Here is a 21,524-nt window from a genome sequence, read left to right as displayed (position 1 = left end):
ATTCCCTAATGAAATTCAACAATTACAGTTATCACCACTATGTAATTGTGTTGAAACTATGCACTTATCTTAAATTCAGCACTTTACTTCAGTTCAGCACCTCGCTCGCTCCTCCTGATGAAAATCTCCCACACTACTAACCAACCATGGCAGACCCAAGACCATGGGGGCTGGCAGACCCTCCAATACATAACATGAGATCAACTCCTGATGAAAATCCCCCACACTACTAACCAACCATAGCAGACCCAAGACCATGGGGGCTGGCAGACCCTCCATTACATAACATGAGATCAACTCCTGATGAAAATCCCCCACACTACTAACCAACCATGGCAGACCCAAGACCATGGGGGCTGGCAGACCCTCCAATACATACCATGAGATCAACTCCTGATGAAAATCCCCCACACTACTAACCAACCATAGCAGACCCAAGACCATGGGGACTGGCAGACCCTCCAATACATACCATGAGATCAACTCCTGATGAAAATCCCCCACACTACTAACCAACCATGGCAGACCCAAGACCATGGGGACTGGCAGACCCTCCATTACATACCATGAGATCAACTCCTGATGAAAATCCCCCACACTACTAACCAACCATGGCAGACCCAAGACCATGGGGGCTGGCAGACCCTCCAATACATACCATGAGATCAACTCCTGATGAAAATCCCCCACACTACTAACCAACCATAGCAGACCCAAGACCATGGGGACTGGCAGACCCTCCAATACATACCATGAGATCAACTCCTGATGAAAATCCCCCACACTACTAACCAACCATGGCAGACCCAAGACCATGGGGGCTGGCAGACCCTCCATTACATAACATGAGATCAACTCCTGATGAAAATCCCCCACACTACTAACCAACCATGGCAGACCAAAGACCATGGGGGCTGGCAGACCCTCCAATACATACCATGAGATCAACTCCTGATGAAAATCCCCCACACTACTAACCAACCATAGCAGACCCAAGACCATGGGGACTGGCAGACCCTCCAATACATACCATGAGATCAACTCCTGATGAAAATCCCCCACACTACTAACCAACCATGGCAGACCCAAGACCATGGGGGCTGGCAGACCCTCCATTACATAACATGAGATCAACTCCTGATGAAAATCCCCCACACTACTAACCAACCATGGCAGACCCAAGACCATGGGGACTGGCAGACCCTCCAATACATACCATGAGATCAACTCCTGATGAAAATCCCCCACACTACTAACCAACCATAGCAGACCCAAGACCATGGGGGCTGGCAGACCCTCCAGTACATAACATGAGGTCAACTCCTGATGAAAATCTCCCACACTACTAACCAACCATGGCAGACCCAAGACCATGGGGGCTGGCAGACCCTCCAATACATACCATGAGATCAACTCCTGATGAAAATCCCCCACACTACTAACCAACCATAGCAGACCCAAGACCATGGGGACTGGCAGACCCTCCATTACATAACATGAGATCAACTCCTGATGAAAATCCCCCACACTACTAACCAACCATGGCAGACCCAAGACCATGGGGGCTGGCAGACCCTCCAATACATACCATGAGATCAACTCCTGATGAAAATCCCCCACACTACTAACCAACCATAGCAGACCCAAGACCATGGGGACTGGCAGACCCTCCAATACATACCATGAGATCAACTCCTGATGAAAATCCCCCACACTACTAACCAACCATGGCAAACCCAAGACCATGGGGGCTGGCAGACCCTCCATTACATAACATGAGATCAACTCCTGATGAAAATCCCCCACACTACTAACCAACCATAGCAGACCCAAGACCATGGGGGCTGGCAGACCCTCCAATACATACCATGAGATCAACTCCTGATGAAAATCCCCCACACTACTAACCAACCATGGCAGACCCAAGACCATGGGGGCTGGCAGACCCTCCATTACATAACATGAAATCAACTCCTGATGAAAATCCCCCACACTACTAACCAACCATAGCAGAACCAAGACCATGGGGGCTGGCAGACCCTCCAATACATACCATGAGATCAACTCCTGATGAAAATCCCCCACACTACTAACCAACCATGGCAGACCCAAGACCATGGGGGCTGGCAGACCCTCCAATACATACCATGAGATCAACTCCTGATGAAAATCCCCCACACTACTAACCAACCATAGCAGACCCAAGACCATGGGGGCTGGCAGACCCTCCAATACATACCATGAGATCAACTCCTGATGAAAATCCCCCACACTACTAACCAACCATGGCAGACCCAAGACCATGGGGGCTGGCAGACCCTCCAATACATACCATGAGATCAACTCCTGATGAAAATCCCCCACACTTAATATTATGTACTATGTGCAGGAGGCATTTCTGAGCAAGGGATGTGGAATCAATGGCGTAAATAGGGACCAGATTTTCCAAATTACTACATGTCAGGCCATGCATACGCACAAATTGTGTATCAGCTAGATTAACCCCTGCTCCGCTATCAACGAAGACCTCAGCCTTCTCAGATTTACTCTCCAGCGCCACCTTCGCAGTCAGAAGAAAGCGAAAATTGCAAGTCAGGGACATAAACCCCCTGGAATTCTCTCTTTCCAATCTGCCCAGAGGGAGTCTGCTATTAGAGGTTTTCTTTTTTTGTAAAGACATGTTTGGGCAAACCCAACAAAGTGACCTTTCTGACCACAGCAAAAGCAAAGTCCCATCCTGCGGCCAGTCCTCTTGGTAACAGATTGAGGAGAGATTCCACCAAACTGCATAGGCTCATCAATTCCCACCAGGTCAGAGTTTTCACCCAAAAGAAAGGGTTTCGCCCTGAAGGACAACATCCTGAGAGGGGAACCCACTGACCACGCTTTCATATGTCTATCCATCCGTATGGCCAAAGACATTGCGGACTCCAAAGACTCAGGAGTCTCATGAAACACCAAAGTGTCCTTAAAGGGAACCTGTCACCACTTTTTTGGACTATAAGCTGTGGCCACCACAACCGGGCTCTTATATACAGCATTCTAACATGCCGTATATAAGAGCCCAGGCCGGGGGTATAACATTAAAAACACCTTATAATACTTACCTAACGGTGCCACTGTGTGCCTTATGGGTGTCTCCATTGTCCGGTGCCAGCGCCGCCTCTTTCGGCCATTTTTCTTCTCCTTCTCTAGCCGCGGTGCATGACGCGTCCAACGTCATACATACTCGCCGGCATTCAGGTCCTGAGCAGGGCAGATCAAAGTATTGTAGTGCGCCTGCGCAGGACCGGCGAGTGTGTATGACGTAGCCGTGTCATAAACAGGAAGAGGACGAAGATGGCCGAAAGAGGCGGCGCCGGCACAGGGGAACGGAGACACCCATATGGCCAACCGCACGACCGTTAGGTAAGTATTATAAAGTGTTTTTTATGTTCTCACAGCGGCCAGGGCTCTTATATACAGCATGTTAGAATGCTGTATAGAGCCGGTGGTGGTGGTCGCAGCTGATACGCCAAAAAAGTGGTGACAGGTTCCCTTTTAAGTTTCTCAGACAGCCCCTGACAGAATTTGCTACGGAGTGCCGAATCATTGCATCTGGTAACCATGGCCCATCTACGGAACTCCGAGTAATATGATTCTGCTGACAGAAGACACAAGGGAACAATACAGGGGAAACACAACAGCAATCAACAGAGCGCTGGTAGACAGCAATTACAAACACTTATCAGAGTTGCAGCAACCACAGAAGTCTGGAGCAACAGAAGATGATCACTCCAGAGCTCAGCAAGGAACAAAGTATAAACCACACCCAAATCTCAAATATCCCCAGGGTGAGGTTTATAAAGGAAGTAAGAGGCTGGCAATTGAGAGGAAAAACTGACAGTTTCCCAGGGTCCTACAGTCCGCTTCTGGAGAAACAGGGAACTGTGAGATAACAACACGTGCTGCCAATCTCTGTTATTTTCTAGAACTCATTGCCACTGGATTGTCAGCCGGCCGTGACACATCCATGATAGATTTGGTGGAGTCCCTCTCAGGAAAAGAACTGGAGTTTCTGTTTGTTGTTTTCCCTTGGTTGTCTCCCTTTCTTCTTCTTGCCGTTATATTAATAGTAAGACTAGCATCTTACAGGCCTGCTCACTAGTCAGGGCAAGTCCAGGATCAACCATGGAATAGGCTTGTGATAGTGCACGGGGGTAAGGACCCGTCTAGGGATATTAGTAAGTCCAGGGATCCTCCACAGATGAGGTAGGTGGTGACCCCTCTCCTCTTTATCTACTGTCATGGCCTACCTTTACATCTACTCCTCCTCTTGCACTGCGCACCAGACATTCCCTTGCCCTGGCGTGACATGAACTAAGACTATAGATTCTTTATTGCAGCATTGAGACTATGGATTCTTTAATATGGGATAAGTTAAAGAATGGATTCTTTACTATTCAAGCAATGAGACTATGGATTCTTTAACGTTAGAGCAGTGAGACTATGGATTCTTAAAATATGAGAGAAGTAACACTATGGATTCCTCACAATAGGAGCAGTGAGACTATAGATTCTTTAATATGAGAGAAGTGAGATTATGGATTCTTTTATGTATGAGCAGTGAGACCATGGATTCTTTACTGTACAAACATAGAGACTATGGATTCTTTATTGTGAGAGCAGTGAGACTATAGATTCTTTACTGTTAGAGCAGTGAGACAATGGATTCTTTACTGTTAGAGCAGTGAGACAATGGATTCTTTACTGTTAGAGCAGTGAGACTATGGATTCTTTACTGTTAGAGCAGTGAGACAATGGATTCTTTACTGTTAGAGCAGTGAGACAATGGATTCTTTACTGTTAGAGCAGTGAGACTATGGATTCTTTACTGTTAGAGCAGTGAGACAATGGATTCTTTACTGTTAGAGCAGTGAGACAATGGATTCTTTACTGTTAGAGCAGTGAGACTATGGATTCTTTACTGTTAGAGCAGTGAGACAATGGATTCTTTACTGTTAGAGCAGTGAGACAATGGATTCTTTACTGTTAGAGCAGTGAGACTATGGATTCTTTACTGTTAGAGCAGTGAGACAATGGATTCTTTAATATGAGAGAAGTGAGACTATGGATTCCTCACAATTGGAGCAGTGAGACTATAGATTCTTTAATATGAGAGAAGTGAGATTATGGATTCTTTTATGTATGAGCAGTGAGACCATGGATTCTTTACTGTACAAACATAGAGACCATGGATTCTTTACTGTACAAACATAGAGACTATGGATTCTTTACTGTTAGAGCAGTGAGACAATGGATTCTTTACTGTTAGAGCAGTGAGACTATGGATTATTTACTGTTAGAGCAGTGAGACTATGGATTCTTTACTGTTAGAGCAGTGAGACAATGGATTCTTTACTGTTAGAGCAGTGAGACAATGGATTCTTTACTGTTAGAGCAGTGAGACTATGGATTCTTTACTGTTAGAGAAGTGAGACTATGGATTCTTTACTGTTAGAGCAGTGAGACTATGGATTCTTTACTGTTAGAGCAGTGAGACTATGGATTCTTTACTGTTAGAGCAGTGAGACTATGAATTCTTTACTGTTAGAGCAGTGAGACTATGGATTCTTTACTGTTAGAGCAGTGAGACTATGGATTCTTTACTGTTAGAGCAGTGAGACTATGGATTCTTTACTGTTAGAGCAGTGAGACTATGGATTCTTTACTGTTAGAGCAGTGAGACAATGGATTCTTTACTGTTAGAGCAGTGAGACTATGGATTCTTTACTGTTAGAGCAGTGAGACTATGGATTCTTTACTGTTAGAGCAGTGAGACTATGGATTCTTTACTGTTAGAGCAGTGAGACTATGGATTTTTTACTGTTAGAGCAGTGAGACTATGGATTCTTTACTGTTAGAGCAGTGAGACAATGGATTCTTTACTGTTAGAGCAGTGAGACTATGGATTCTTTACTGTTAGAGCAGTGAGACTATGGATTCTTTATATGTGAGAACGATGATGATTCTGAGTTCGGTACCCCGCAGTGCCTCGTGCTGTGCAGTAGAGTAATCATCGATCTTCACACTGCATTGTGTGTACATTTATATTCATACTTTTTAGATTGACATTAGAACCTTTTGAGTTGGAAATGTTTATTTGTATTTTTCAGAAATGACATTTACTGCACATTCTTGTGTAGACTGCGCACGCATCGTCCTATGACAGATACACAGACGTGGACAAACCCCACAATGGTCACTGGATTAGCAGGAAACTGACAAAACTCATTTTCAATGGGAATTTCCTGAATAACTAATGTGAATCAGACTTTACTTTTTTCTTGTGAAATTTGGTAAAATAATAAAAAGCTCCAGTTTTGTCTCCTCTGTACACACCAATGAGCATTGTGGAAAATTCCCGTCTGGCTTTTTATTATTTGCTTTCATAGGAGGTCTCCTTCTCCGTTGTCTTCCATGTAGTCTACTTTTTTCAGGCAGCGATGGAAGGTGCGATCTGACACTAGAATCATTGAATGTTTGGAAGGTTCCTCCAGGGTTATCATGTCCAACCCCGGCTTAATGCAGGAGTCACTGAACAATCTCACACAAATATCTGTCCGGACTCCAGTGAAGGAGACCTCTCCACCCCTCTTGGTCACCTGTTCCACTCTCTGACTGCCCTCTCCACCTCTCGTGGCCGCCTGTTCCACTCTCTGACTGCCCTATCCACCTCTCATGGCTGCCTGTTCCACTCTCGGACTGCCCTCTCCACCTCTCGTGGCCGCCTGTTCCACTCTCTGACTGCCCTCTCCACCTCTCGTGGTCAGCTATTCCACTCTCAGGCAACCACGTGAGATGGAGAGGACAGTCAGAGTGTGGAAAGGGCGGCCATGAGAGGTGGGGAGGGCAGTCGGAGAGTGTAACAGGCAACCATTAGAGGTGGAGTGGGCAGTCAGAGTGGAACAGGTGACCACGAGAGGTGGAGAGGGTAATCAGAGAGTGGACAGGTGACCACGAGAGGTGGAGAGGGCAGTCAGAGACTGGAACAGGCTGCCACGAGAGTTGGTGAGGGCAATCAGAGAGTGGAACAGGCACCGGGATTTTGCAATGTAAGCTGAGGACAGCATGCTGCGAGGGTTCAAAAAGAAAATACAACTGTGCTTCTTTTATCTATGTGCATCTATTGTTTACTCACACTAAAGGGTTTAATGCTCTGTGACTAACATTGGTGTGACTCCTTTGCCTGTGCAGAGCAGTCCAGCTTCCCCTGCTGTGATTGACACGTACAGTCAATGCAAACTCTCAATAAAAAGCCTGGTGTGGGCGGACAGCTCCCAGCTCTGCCACACTCAATTCTGAGATAAAGGTCAGAATGGCTGCACACAGTGGTTAGTTTCATAATCTCTTTGCCTACAACATGCTGCTCTCAGATGAGGTAGCAAAAACCTGGTGACAGATTCCCTTTAAGTCTCATCTCAGTCTTCTTTTATAAAAAGCTAAACATTCCCAGATCCTGTAACTGTTCCTCATAGGACATGGATTATAGACCGGTCACCATTCTGGTCACTCTTCTCTGCACTTGTTCCAGTTTGTAGATGTCTTTTTTTAGAACGTGGTGCCCAGAACTGGACCTAGTATTCCAGATGAGGTCTGACCACAGAGGAGTAGAGGGGGATAATGACTTCATGTGATCTGGACTGTATGCTTCTTTGGATACATCCCAGATCTGTATTTGCCTTTTTTGCTGCTGCATCATGCTGGTGACTCCTGTTCGGGCTGTGATCTATTTGTGTGCTCAAGTCTTTTTCACACTTGCTATTACTTAGTTCTATTCCTGCCATTTTGTAGATATTATTTTCATGTAGGACTTTGCGTTTCCCTGTTACATACCATTCTATTAGTCCCTGCCCATTGTTCCAGCTTATGTAGATCCTTTCGGTGTTCACTATCCCTCCTAGCTTTGCATCGTCTGCAGATTTGATTTGTTTACTATAGTTCCCTTATCCGGATCATTTATAAAGATGTTGAACAACACGGGACCCAGGACAGAGCCTTGTGGTACCCCACTTGAGACATTCTTTCACCTGGATGTGCAGCCATTTATGACCCTTCTTTAGGTCCGATCACTCAGCCAGTTATGAATCCACCTAACAGTTGTCTTGTCCATTCCACACGAGGACATTTTTCAATAAGGATGGTATCAATACTTTATTAAATGCTTTGTTGAAGTTTTACTTTTCTACCCCATTTCCCTGCCCCTGATGGACCCTGACCCTGGCGTCTCCTCTGATCTCTGTGGAAGTTGTTCTGGATCCTTTTCACCATTCGTATCTTCTGTCTATTCTATTTGTCAGCAGGTTTTCTCTTGCAGCCGAGGGAGGTCGACTACAGCCCCAGAGACCCTACACTTCTGAATGATATTCACAGCTGTAGTAACAGGAACATGCGGTTGTGTGGAGACGTCTTATAGCCTTCACCTCTAACACGTTTGTGTATAATTCTCTAACCTTCAGACTCTCTCCTGAGCTTCTTTGCTCCATATTCAGTGCGGTACACACCATGATAACAAACAGCACAGGGACTACTTTTCATCCTGTAAACTGACTGATGATAAGATGCTAACTACAGGACCCAGCAAAGTGTGAGATGTCCATGGTCTAATTATATTCAATATTTTACAGGCAAACCATTATTTTTTTCCAGGTCATTTCCATTAGTTTTTTTTATTGTCGGCTGAGTCAAAGTTCACAAGAAATGTCTGATTTTCATTAGTTGAGTAAATTCAGCAATTCAGAAAATGACTTTTGTCAGCTTCATGTTATTTCAGTGACCATTGTGGGGGTTTCCTACTTTAAGGGTACGCCGACACTAGCGTATAACTTGGGCGAGTGCAATTCGAGGGCAATTCGAGGGCATAATCGGGATTGCACTTGGACCCACGGTACTCAATGAGGCAGAGCAGGTCTGCAGTTTAGCTGTATTCAGCCTGAGGAAATAATAGTGCCATACTGCGAGCGGAGGCGTACATTGGACAAAACTCACTTATTCAAAGACTATGGGTGAGATAAAAAAAAAAAAAAAAAAAAATCGGACGTCACATGACCCTCCTAGTGGCATCCGATGTTTACATCACCATTCTGTGATAGAGAACACTGTAAAGGTAATTGATTAATAGCGGCTAAGACAATACCGCCTGCCGTACGCATGGCACAGACGACAGGCGGGAAATCACCCGCATGACATACGGAAAACCACACGGATCGCACTCATCCAACGTATCTGGATAAAAATGGGATGGATTATCTACAAGCTAGTGTGAGCGAACCCTGACAGAAAGGACCAACCATGATGTCCACGCGTGTAACGTACGTAGGAGGTGACACAGAAGACACAGCACAGTGATAACACAGTCTATAGCAATCCTCCCATCAGTGCCAAAGTCAAGGGCAACGTGTCCCTCTGAGATGTGAAGGGTTGTGCAGGGCGCTGCTGCTCCATGATGATGTGGATGTCTCATCTGTGTAAATGTACTGAGTATCATCCACACTGGCTCCAAATCCCGCCCCCAAAGAGCAGTATGTAGAGCATTGTACGGTCACTACCGGGGCACGCAGAGATATATCCAGGGAGGAAGCTTCAGCGCTAGTCCAATTTAACAGTAATGTCTCTAAGAGCCACCTGACAATCACATATAAAGTCTGTTTCTACATAAACACACGGAAAGCTCCACCTCTGCAGAGTGGAATCTACTGAAGAGCCCTCCCACGAGGAGCTAAACCCCTCCCCCTCATCCTGAAATTGCTTCTACACTTGATTGCAGAAAGCTGGAATGTTCCTGGGGGGATGTGATGAAGAGACAGCCATGTGACTATATCCGCGATATCCAGGCCACAAGAAACACCTATACCGGCATCGGCATCTCATTATATTCATCCACCCCCTCCTGCTCATCGAATATCGGTTGCACATCGTCAGCATCTAACTGTGGAATAGAAAACAAGAGTCACGGGTGAGGATATCCACAGACCCCGACTGCAATAAACTGTAAACTCACCACACTTATATATATATTATATACTGGAATATTACACCTCCCCTGTATTATACTGTACACTGGGGTATTACACCTCACCTGTATTATACTGTACACTGGGGTATTACACCTCACCTGTATTATACTGTACACTGGGGTATTACACCTCACCTGTATTATACTGTACACTGGGGTATTACACCTCACCTGTATTATACTGTATACTGGGGTATTACACTTCACCTGTATTATACTGTACACTGGGGTATTACACCTCACCTGTATTATACTGTACACTGGGGTATTACACCTCACCTGTATTATACTGTACACTGGGGTATTACACCTCACCTGTATTATACTGTATACTGGGGTATTACACCTCACCTGTATTATACTGTACACTGGGGTATTACACCTCACCTGTATTATACTGTACACTGGGGTATTACACCTCACCTGTATTATACTGTACACTGGGGTATTACACCTCACCTGTATTATACTGTACACTGGGGTATTACACCTCACCTGTATTATACTGTACACTGTGGTATTACACCTCACCTGTATGAAACTGTACACTGGGGTATTACACCTCACCTGTATTATACTGTACACTGGGGTATTACACCTCCCCTGTATTATACTGTACACTGGGGTATTACACCTCACCTGTATTATACTGTATACTGGGGTATTACACCTCACCTGTATTATACTGTACACTGGGGTATTACACCTCACCTGTATTATACTGTATACTGGGGTATTACACCTCACCTGTATTATACTGTATACTGGGGTATCACACCTCACCTGATATCTCACCTGTATTATACTGTATACTGGGGTATTACACCTCACCTGTATTATACTGTATACTGGGGTATTACACCTCACCTGTATTATACTGTACACTGGGGTATTACACCTCACCTGTATTATACTGTACACTGGGGTATTACACCTCACCTGTATTATACTGTATACTGGGGTATTACACCTCACCTGTATTATACTGTATACTGGGGTATTACACCTCACCTGTATTATACTGTACACTGGGCTATTACACCTTACCTGTATTATACTGTACACTGGGGTATTACACCTCACCTGTATTATACTGTATACTGGGGTATTACACCTCACCTGTATTATACTGTACACTGGGGTATTACACCTCACCTGTATTATACTGTACACTGGGGTATTACACCTCACCTGTATTATACTGTACACTGGGGTATTACACCTCACCTGTATTATACTGTACACTGGGGTATTACACCTCACCTGTATTATACTGTACACTGGGGTATTACACCTCACCTGTGTTATACTGTACACTGGGGTACTACACCTCACCTGTATTATACTGTACACTGGGGTATTACACCTCACCTGTATTATACTGTACACTAGGGTATTACACCTCAACTGTATTATACTGTATACTGGGGTATTACACCTCACCTGTATTATACTGTACACTAGGGTATTACACCTCACCTGTATTATACTGTACACTGGGGTATTACACCTCACCTGTATTATACTGTACACTGGGGTATTACACCTCACCTGTATTATACTGTATACTGGGGTATTACACCTCACCTGTATTATACTGTACACTGGGGTATTACACCTCACCTGTATTATACTGTACACTGTGGTATTACACCTCACCTGTATTATACTGTACACTGTGGTATTACACCTCACCTGTATGAAACTGTACACTGGGGTATTACACCTCACCTGTATTATACTGTACACTGGGGTATTACACCTCCCCTGTATTATACTGTACACTGGGGTATTACACCTCACCTGTATTATACTGTATACTGGGGTATTACACCTCACCTGTATTATACTGTATACTGGGGTATCACACCTCACCTGATATCTCACCTGTATTATACTGTATACTGGGGTATTACACCTCACCTGTATTATACTGTACACTGGGGTATTACACCTCACCTGTATTATACTGTATACTGGGGTATTACACCTCACCTGTATTATACTGTACACTGGGGTATTACACCTCACCTGTATTATACTGTACACTGGGGTATTACACCTCACCTGTATTATACTGTATACTGGGGTATTACACCTCACCTGTATTATACTGTATACTGGGGTATTACACCTCACCTGTATTATACTGTACACTGGGCTATTACACCTTACCTGTATTATACTGTACACTGGGGTATTACACCTCACCTGTATTATACTGTATACTGGGGTATTACACCTCACCTGTATTATACTGTACACTGGGGTATTACACCTCACCTGTATTATACTGTACACTGGGGTATTACACCTCACCTGTATTATACTGTATACTGGGGTATTACACCTCACCTGTATTATACTGTATACTGGGGTATTACACCTCACCTGTATTATACTGTACACTGGGCTATTACACCTTACCTGTATTATACTGTACACTGGGGTATTACACCTCACCTGTATTATACTGTATACTGGGGTATTACACCTCACCTGTATTATACTGTACACTGGGGTATTACACCTCACCTGTATTATACTGTACACTGGGGTATTACACCTCACCTGTATTATACTGTACACTGGGGTATTACACCTCACCTGTATTATACTGTACACTGGGGTATTACACCTCACCTGTATTATACTGTACACTGGGGTATTACACCTCACCTGTGTTATACTGTACACTGGGGTATTACACCTCACCTGTATTATACTGTACACTGGGGTATTACACCTCACCTGTATTATACTGTACACTAGGGTATTACACCTCACCTGTATTATACTGTATACTGGGGTATTACACCTCACCTGTATTATACTGTATACTGGGGTATTACACCTCACCTGTATTATACTGTACACTAGGGTATTACACCTCACCTGTATTATACTGTACACTGGGGTATTACACCTCACCTGTATTATACTGTACACTGTGGTATTACACCTCACCTGTATGAAACTGTACACTGGGGTATTACACCTCACCTGTATTATACTGTACACTGGGGTATTACACCTCCCCTGTATTATACTGTACACTGGGGTATTACACCTCACCTGTATTATACTGTACACTGGGGTATTACACCTCACCTGTATTATACTGTACACTGTGGTATTACACCTCACCTGTATTATACTGTACACTGTGGTATTACACCTCACCTGTATGAAACTGTACACTGGGGTATTACACCTCACCTGTATGAAACTGTACACTGGGGTATTACACCTCACCTGTATGAAACTGTACACTGGGGTATTACACCTCACCTGTATTATACTGTACACTGGGGTATTACACCTCCCCTGTATTATACTGTACACTGGGGTATTACACCTCACCTGTATTATACTGTACACTAGGGTATTACACCTCACCTGTATTATACTGTATACTGGGGTATTACACCTCACCTGTATTATACTGTACACTGGGGTATTACACCTCACCTGTATTATACTGTACACTGGGGTATTACACCTCACCTGTATTATACTGTACACTGTGGTATTACACCTCACCTGTATGAAACTGTACACTGGGGTATTACACCTCACCTGTATTATACTGTACACTGGGGTATTACACCTCCCCTGTATTATACTGTACACTGGGGTATTACACCTCACCTGTATTATACTGTATACTGGGGTATTACACCTCACCTGTATTATACTGTACACTGGGGTATTACACCTCACCTGTATTATACTGTATACTGGGGTATTACACCTCACCTGTATTATACTGTATACTGGGGTATCACACCTCACCTGATATCTCACCTGTATTATACTGTATACTGGGGTATTACACCTCACCTGTATTATACTGTACACTGGGGTATTACACCTCACCTGTATTATACTGTATACTGGGGTATTACACCTCACCTGTATGAAACTGTACACTGGGGTATTACACCTCACCTGTATTATACTGTACACTGGGGTATTACACCTCACCTGTATTATACTGTATACTGGGGTATTACACCTCACCTGTATTATACTGTATACTGGGGTATTACACCTCACCTGTATTATACTGTACATTGGGCTATTACACCTTACCTGTATTATACTGTACACTGGGGTATTACACCTCACCTGTATTATACTGTATACTGGGGTATTACACCTCACCTGTATTATACTGTACACTGGGGTATTACACCTCACCTGTATTATACTGTACACTGGGGTATTACACCTCACCTGTATTATACTGTACACTGGGGTATTACACCTCACCTGTATTATACTGTACACTGGGGTATTACACCTCACCTGTGTTATACTGTACACTGGGGTATTACACCTCACCTGTATTATACTGTACACTGGGGTATTACACCTCACCTGTATTATACTGTACACTAGGGTATTACACCTCACCTGTATTATACTGTATACTGGGGTATTACACCTCACCTGTATTATACTGTACACTGGGGTATTACACCTCAGCTGTATTATACTGTACACTGGGGTATTACACCTCACCTGTATTATACTGTACACTGTGGTATTACACCTCACCTGTATTATACTGTACACTGTGGTATTACACCTCACCTGTATGAAACTGTACACTGGGGTATTACACCTCACCTGTATTATACTGTACACTGGGGTATTACACCTCCCCTGTATTATACTGTACACTGGGGTATTACACCTCACCTGTATTATACTGTATACTGGGGTATTACACCTCACCTGTATTATACTGTACACTGGGGTATTACACCTCACCTGTATTATACTGTATACTGGGGTATTACACCTCACCTGTATTATACTGTATACTGGGGTATCACACCTCACCTGTATTATACTGTATACTGGGGTATTACACCTCACCTGTATTATACTGTATACTGGGGTATTACACCTCACCTGTATTATACTGTATACTGGGGTATTACACCTCACCTGTATTATACTGTACACTGGGGTATTACACCTTACCTGTATTATACTGTACACTGGGGTATTACACCTCACCTGTATTATACTGTATACTGGGGTATTACACCTCACCTGTATTATACTGTACACTGGGGTATTACACCTCACCTGTATTATACTGTACACTGGGGTATTACACCTCACCTGTATTATACTGTATACTGGGCTATTACACCTTACCTGTATTATACTGTACACTGGGGTATTACACCTCACCTGTATTATACTGTATACTGGGCTATTACACCTTACCTGTATTATACTGTACACTGGGGTATTACACCTCACCTGTATTATACTGTATACTGGGGTATTACACCTCACCTGTATTATACTGTACACTGGGGTATTACACCTCACCTGTAATATACTGGACACTGGGGTATTACACCTCACCTGTATTATACTGTACACTGGGCTATTACACCTTACCTGTATTATACTGTACACTGGGGTATTACACCTCACCTGTATTATACTGTACACTGTGGTATTACACCTCACCTGTATTATACTGTACACTGGGGTATTACACCTCACCTGTATTATACTGTACACTGGGGTATTACACCTCACCTGTATTATACTGTACACTGGGGTATTACACCTCACCTGTATTATACTGTATACTGGGGTATTACACCTCACCTGTATTATACTGTACACTGGGGTATTACACCTCACCTGTATTATACTGTACACTGGGGTATTACACCTCACTTGTATTATACTGTACACTGGGGTATTACACCTCAACTGTGTTATACTGTATACTGGGGTATTACACCTCACCTGTATTATACTGTACACTGGGGTATTAAACCTCACCTGTATTATACTGTACACTGGGGTATTACACCTCAACTGTGTTATACTGTATACTGGGGTATTACACCTCACCTGTATTATACTGTACACTGGGGTATTAAACCTCACCTGTATTATACTGTATACTGGGGTATTACACCTCACCTGTGTTATACTGTATACTGGGGTATTACAACTCACCTGTATTATACTGTATACTGGGCTATTACACCTCACCTGTATTATACTGTACACTGGGGTATTACACCTCACCTGTATTATACTGTACACTGGGGTATTACACCTCACCTGTATTATACTGTACACTGGGGTATTACACCTCACCTGTATTATACTGTACACTGGGGTATTACACCTCACCTGTATTATACTGTACACTGGGGTATTACACCTTACCTGTATTATACTGTATACTGGGGTATTACACCTCACCTGTATTATACTGTACACTGGGGTATTACACCTCACCTGTATTATACTGTACACTGGGGTATTTAACCTCACCTGTATTATACTGTACACTGGGGTATTACACCTCACCTGTATTATACTTTATACTGGGGTATTACACCTCACCTGTATTATACTGTACACTGGGGTATTAAACCTCACCTGTATTATACTGTACACTGGGGTATTACACCTCACCTGTATTATACTTTATACTGGGGTATTACACCTCACCTGTATTATACTGTATACTGGGGTATTACACCTCACCTGTATTATACTGTATATTGGGATATTACACCTCACCTGTTATCTCACCTGTATTATACTGTATACTGGGATATTACACCTCACCTGTTATCTCACCTATATTATACTGTATACTGGGATATTATACCTCACCTGATATCTCACCTGTATTATACTGTATACTGGGATATTACACCTCACCTGTTATCTCACCTGTATTATACTGTATACTGGGATATTACACCTCACCTGATATCTCACCTTTATTATACTGTACACTGGGATATTACACCTCACCTGTATTATACTGTATACTGGGATATTACACCTCACCTGATATCTCACCTTTATTATACTGTATACTGGGGTATTACACCTCACCTGTATTATACTGTACACTGGGCTATTACACCTCACCTGTATTATACTGTACACTGGGGTATTACACCTCACCTGTATTATACTGTACACTGGAGTATTACACCTCACCTGTATTATACTGTATACTGGGGTATTTCACCTCACCTGTGTTATACTGTATACTGGGGTATTACACCTCACCTGTATTATACTGTACACTGAGGTATTAAACCTCACCTGTATTATACTGTATACTGGGGTATTACACCTCACCTGTGTTATACTGTATACTGGGGTATTACACCTCACCTGTATTATACTGTATACTGGGCTATTACACCTCACCTATATTATACTGTACACTGGGGTATTACACCTCACCTGTATTATACTGTATACTAGGATATTACACCTCACCTGATATCTCACCTGTATTATACTGTATACTGGGATATTACACCTCACCTGTTATCTCACCTGTATTATACTGTATACTGGGATATTACACCTCACCTGTTATCTCACCTATATTATACTGTATACAGGGATATTATACCTCACCTGATATCTCACCTGTATTATACTGTATACTGGGATATTACACCTCACCTGTTATCTCACCTGTATTATACTGTATACTGGGATATTACACCTCACCTGATATCTCACCTGTATTATACTGTACACTGGGATATTACACCTCACCTGTATTATACTGTACACTGGGGTATTACACCTCACCTGTATTATACTGTATACAGGGGTATTACACCTCACCTGATATCTCACCTATGTTATACTGTATACTGGGGTATTACACCTCACCTGATATCTCACCTGTATTATACTGTATACTGGGATGTTACACCTCACCTGATATCTCACCTGTATTATACTGTATACTGGGATATTACACCTCACCTGATATCTCACCTGTATTATACTGTATACTGGGGTATTACACCTCACCTGATATCTCACCTGTATTATACTGTATACTGGGGTATTACACCTCACCTGATATCTCACCTGTATTATACTGTATACTGGGGTATTACACCTCACCTGATATCTCACCTGTATTATACTGTATACTGGGGTATTACACCTCACCTGATATCTCACCTGTATTATACTGTATACTGGGATATTACACCTCACCTGATATCTCACCTGTGTTATACTGTATACTGGGATATTACACCTCACCTGATATCTCACCTGTATTATACTGTATACTGGGGTATTACACCTCACCTGTCACCTGTATTATACTGTATACTAGGATATTACACCTCACCTGATATCTCACCTGTGTTATACTGTATACTGGGATATTACACCTCACCTGTCACCTGTATTATACTGTATACTGGAATATTACACCTCACCTGATATCTCACCTGTATTATACTGTATACTGGGGTATTACACCTCACCTGATATCTCACCTGTATTATACTGTATACTGGGGTATTACACCTCACCTGATATCTCACCTGTATTTACTGTATACTGGGATATTACACCTCACCTGTCACCTGTATTATACTGTATACTGGGATATTACACCTCACCTGATATCTCACCTGTATTATACTGTATACTGGGGTATTACACCTCACCTGATATCTCACCGGTATTATACTGTATACTGGGGTATTACACCTCACCTGATATCTAACCTGTATTATACTGTATACTGGGATGTTACACCTCACCTGATATCTCACCTGTATTATACTGTATACTGGGATATTACACCTCACCTGATATCTCACCTGTATTATACTGTATACTGGGATATTACACCTCACCTGTCACCTGTATTATACTGTATACTGGGATATTACACCTCACCTGATATCTCACCTGTATTATACTGTATACTGGGGTATTACACCTCACCTGATATCTCACCTGTATTATACTGTATACTGTGGTATTACACCTCACCTGATATCTCACCTGTATTATACTGTATACTGGGATATTACACCTCACCTGATATCTCACCTGTGTTATACTGTATACTGGGATATTACACCTCACCTGATATCTCACCTGTATTATACTGTATACTGGGGTATTACACCTCACCTAATATCTCACCTGTATTATACTGTATACTGGGGTATTACACCTCACCTGTCACCTGTATTATACTGTATACTAGGATATAACACCTCACCTGATATCTCACCTGTGTTATACTGTATACTGGGATATTACACCTCACCTGATATCTCACCTGTATTATACTGTATACTGGGATATTACACCTCACCTGTTATCTCACCTGTATTATACTGTATACTGGGATATTACACCTCACCTGATATCTCACCTGTATTATACTGTACACTGGGATATTACACCTCACCTGTATTATACTGTACACTGGGGTATTACACCTCACCTGTATTATACTGTACACTGGGGTATTACACCTCACCTGTATTATACTGTATACTGGGGTATTACACCTCACCTGTATTATACTGTACACTGGGGTATTAAACCTCACCTGTATTATACTGTACACTGGGGTATTACACCTCACCTGTATTATACTGTATACTGGGGTATTACACCTCACCTGTATTATACTGTATACTGGGGTATTAAACCTCACCTGTATTATACTGTATACTGGGGTATTACACCTCACCTGTATTATACTGTACACTGGGGTATTACACCTCACCTGTATTATACTGTACACTGGGGTATTACACCTCACCTGTATTATACTTTATACTGGGGTATTACACCTCACCTGTATTATACTGTATACTGGGGTATTACACCTCACCTGTATTATACTGTATACTGGGATATTACACCTCACCTGATATCTCACCTGTATTATACTGTATACTGGGATATTACACCTCACCTGTTATCTCACCTGTATTATACTGTATACTGGGATATTACACCTCACCTGATATCTCACCTTTATTATACTGTACACTGGGATATTACACCTCACCTGTATTATACTGTATACTGGGCTATTACACCTCACCTGTATTATACTGTACACTGGGGTATTACACCTCACCTGTATTATACTGTACACTGGGGTATTACACCTCACCTGTATTATACTGTATACTGGGGTATTACACCTCACCTGTATTATACTGTACACTGGGGTATTACACCTCACCTGTATTATACTGTATACTGGGGTATTACACCTTACCTGTATTATACTGTATACTGGGGTATTACACCTCACCTGTGTTATACTGTATACTGGGGTATTACACCTCACCTGTATTATACTGTACACTGAGGTATTAAACCTCACCTGTATTATACTGTACACTGGGGTATTACACCTCACCTGTATTATACTGTATACTGGGGTATTACACCTCACCTGTGTTATACTGTATACTGGGGTATTACACCTCACCTGTATTATACTGTATACTGGGCTATTACACCTCACCTGTATTATACTGTACACTGGGGTATTACACCTCACCTGTATTATACTGTATACTAGGATATTACACCTCACCTGATATCTCACCTGTATTATACTGTATACTGGGATATTACACCTCACCTGTTATCTCACCTGTATTATACTGTATACTGGGATATTACACCTCACCTGTTATCTCACCTATATTATACTGTATACAGGGATATTATACCTCACCTGATATCTCACCTGTATTATACTGTATACTGGGATATTACACCTCACCTGTTATCTCACCTGTATTATACTGTATACTGGGATATTACACCTCACCTGATATCTCACCTGTATTATACTGTACACTGGGATATTACACCTCACCTGTATTATACTGTACACTGGGGTATTACACCTCACCTGTATTATACTGTATACTGGGGTATTACACCTCACCTGATATCTCACCTATGTTATACTGTATACTGGGGTATTACACCTCACCTGATATCTCACCTGTATTATACTGTATACTGGGATGTTACACCTCACCTGATATCTCACCTGTATTATACTGTATACTGGGATATTACACCTCACCTGATATCTCACCTGTATTATACTGTACACTGGGGTATTACACCTCACCTGATAACTCACCTGTATTATACTGTATACTGGGGTATTACACCTCACCTGATATCTCACCTGTATTATACTGTATACTGGGATATTACACCTCACCTGATATCTCACCTGTATTATACTGTATACTGGGATATTACACCTCACCTGATATCTCACCTGTATTATACTGTATACTGGGGTATTACACCTCACCTGATATCTCACCTGTATTATACTGTATACTGGGATATTACACCTCACCTGATATCTCACCTGTATTATACTGTATACTGGGGTATTACACCTCACCTGTATTATACTGTACACTGGGGTATTACACCTCACCTGTATTATACTGTATACTGGGGTGTTACACCTCAACTGTGTTATACTGTATACTGGGGTATTACACCTCACCTGTATTATACTGTACACTGGGGTATTAAACCTCACCTGTATTATACTGTATACTGGGGTATTACACCTCACCTGTGTTATACTGTATACTGGGGTATTACACCT

General features: G+C 42.5%; 2 protein-coding genes across 7 annotated transcripts in view; one reads left to right on the top strand and one right to left on the bottom strand.

Moving 5' to 3' along the window:
• Window positions 1–21,524, top strand: part of LOC142243730 (uncharacterized) — a 1,240,762-nt gene that overhangs the window by 683,449 nt on the left and 535,789 nt on the right. The gene's annotated exons all lie outside the window — the stretch shown is intronic.
• SLC4A2 (solute carrier family 4 member 2) overlaps window positions 5,351–21,524 on the bottom strand; it is a 262,381-nt gene continuing 246,207 nt past the window's right edge. The window contains exon 22 of the mRNA XM_075315967.1: window positions 5,351–9,967. Within this exon, the coding sequence (XP_075172082.1) occupies window positions 9,887–9,967 (81 nt within the window). The 3' untranslated portion in view covers window positions 5,351–9,886. The remainder of the gene's footprint in view (window positions 9,968–21,524) is intronic.

This window comes from Anomaloglossus baeobatrachus, chromosome 6 (assembly GCF_048569485.1).
Source record: "Anomaloglossus baeobatrachus isolate aAnoBae1 chromosome 6, aAnoBae1.hap1, whole genome shotgun sequence".
Taxonomy (NCBI): domain Eukaryota; kingdom Metazoa; phylum Chordata; class Amphibia; order Anura; family Aromobatidae; genus Anomaloglossus; species Anomaloglossus baeobatrachus.
Note: the sequence above shows the minus strand (reverse complement) of the source record. Positions and strands in the feature narration are given on the sequence as shown.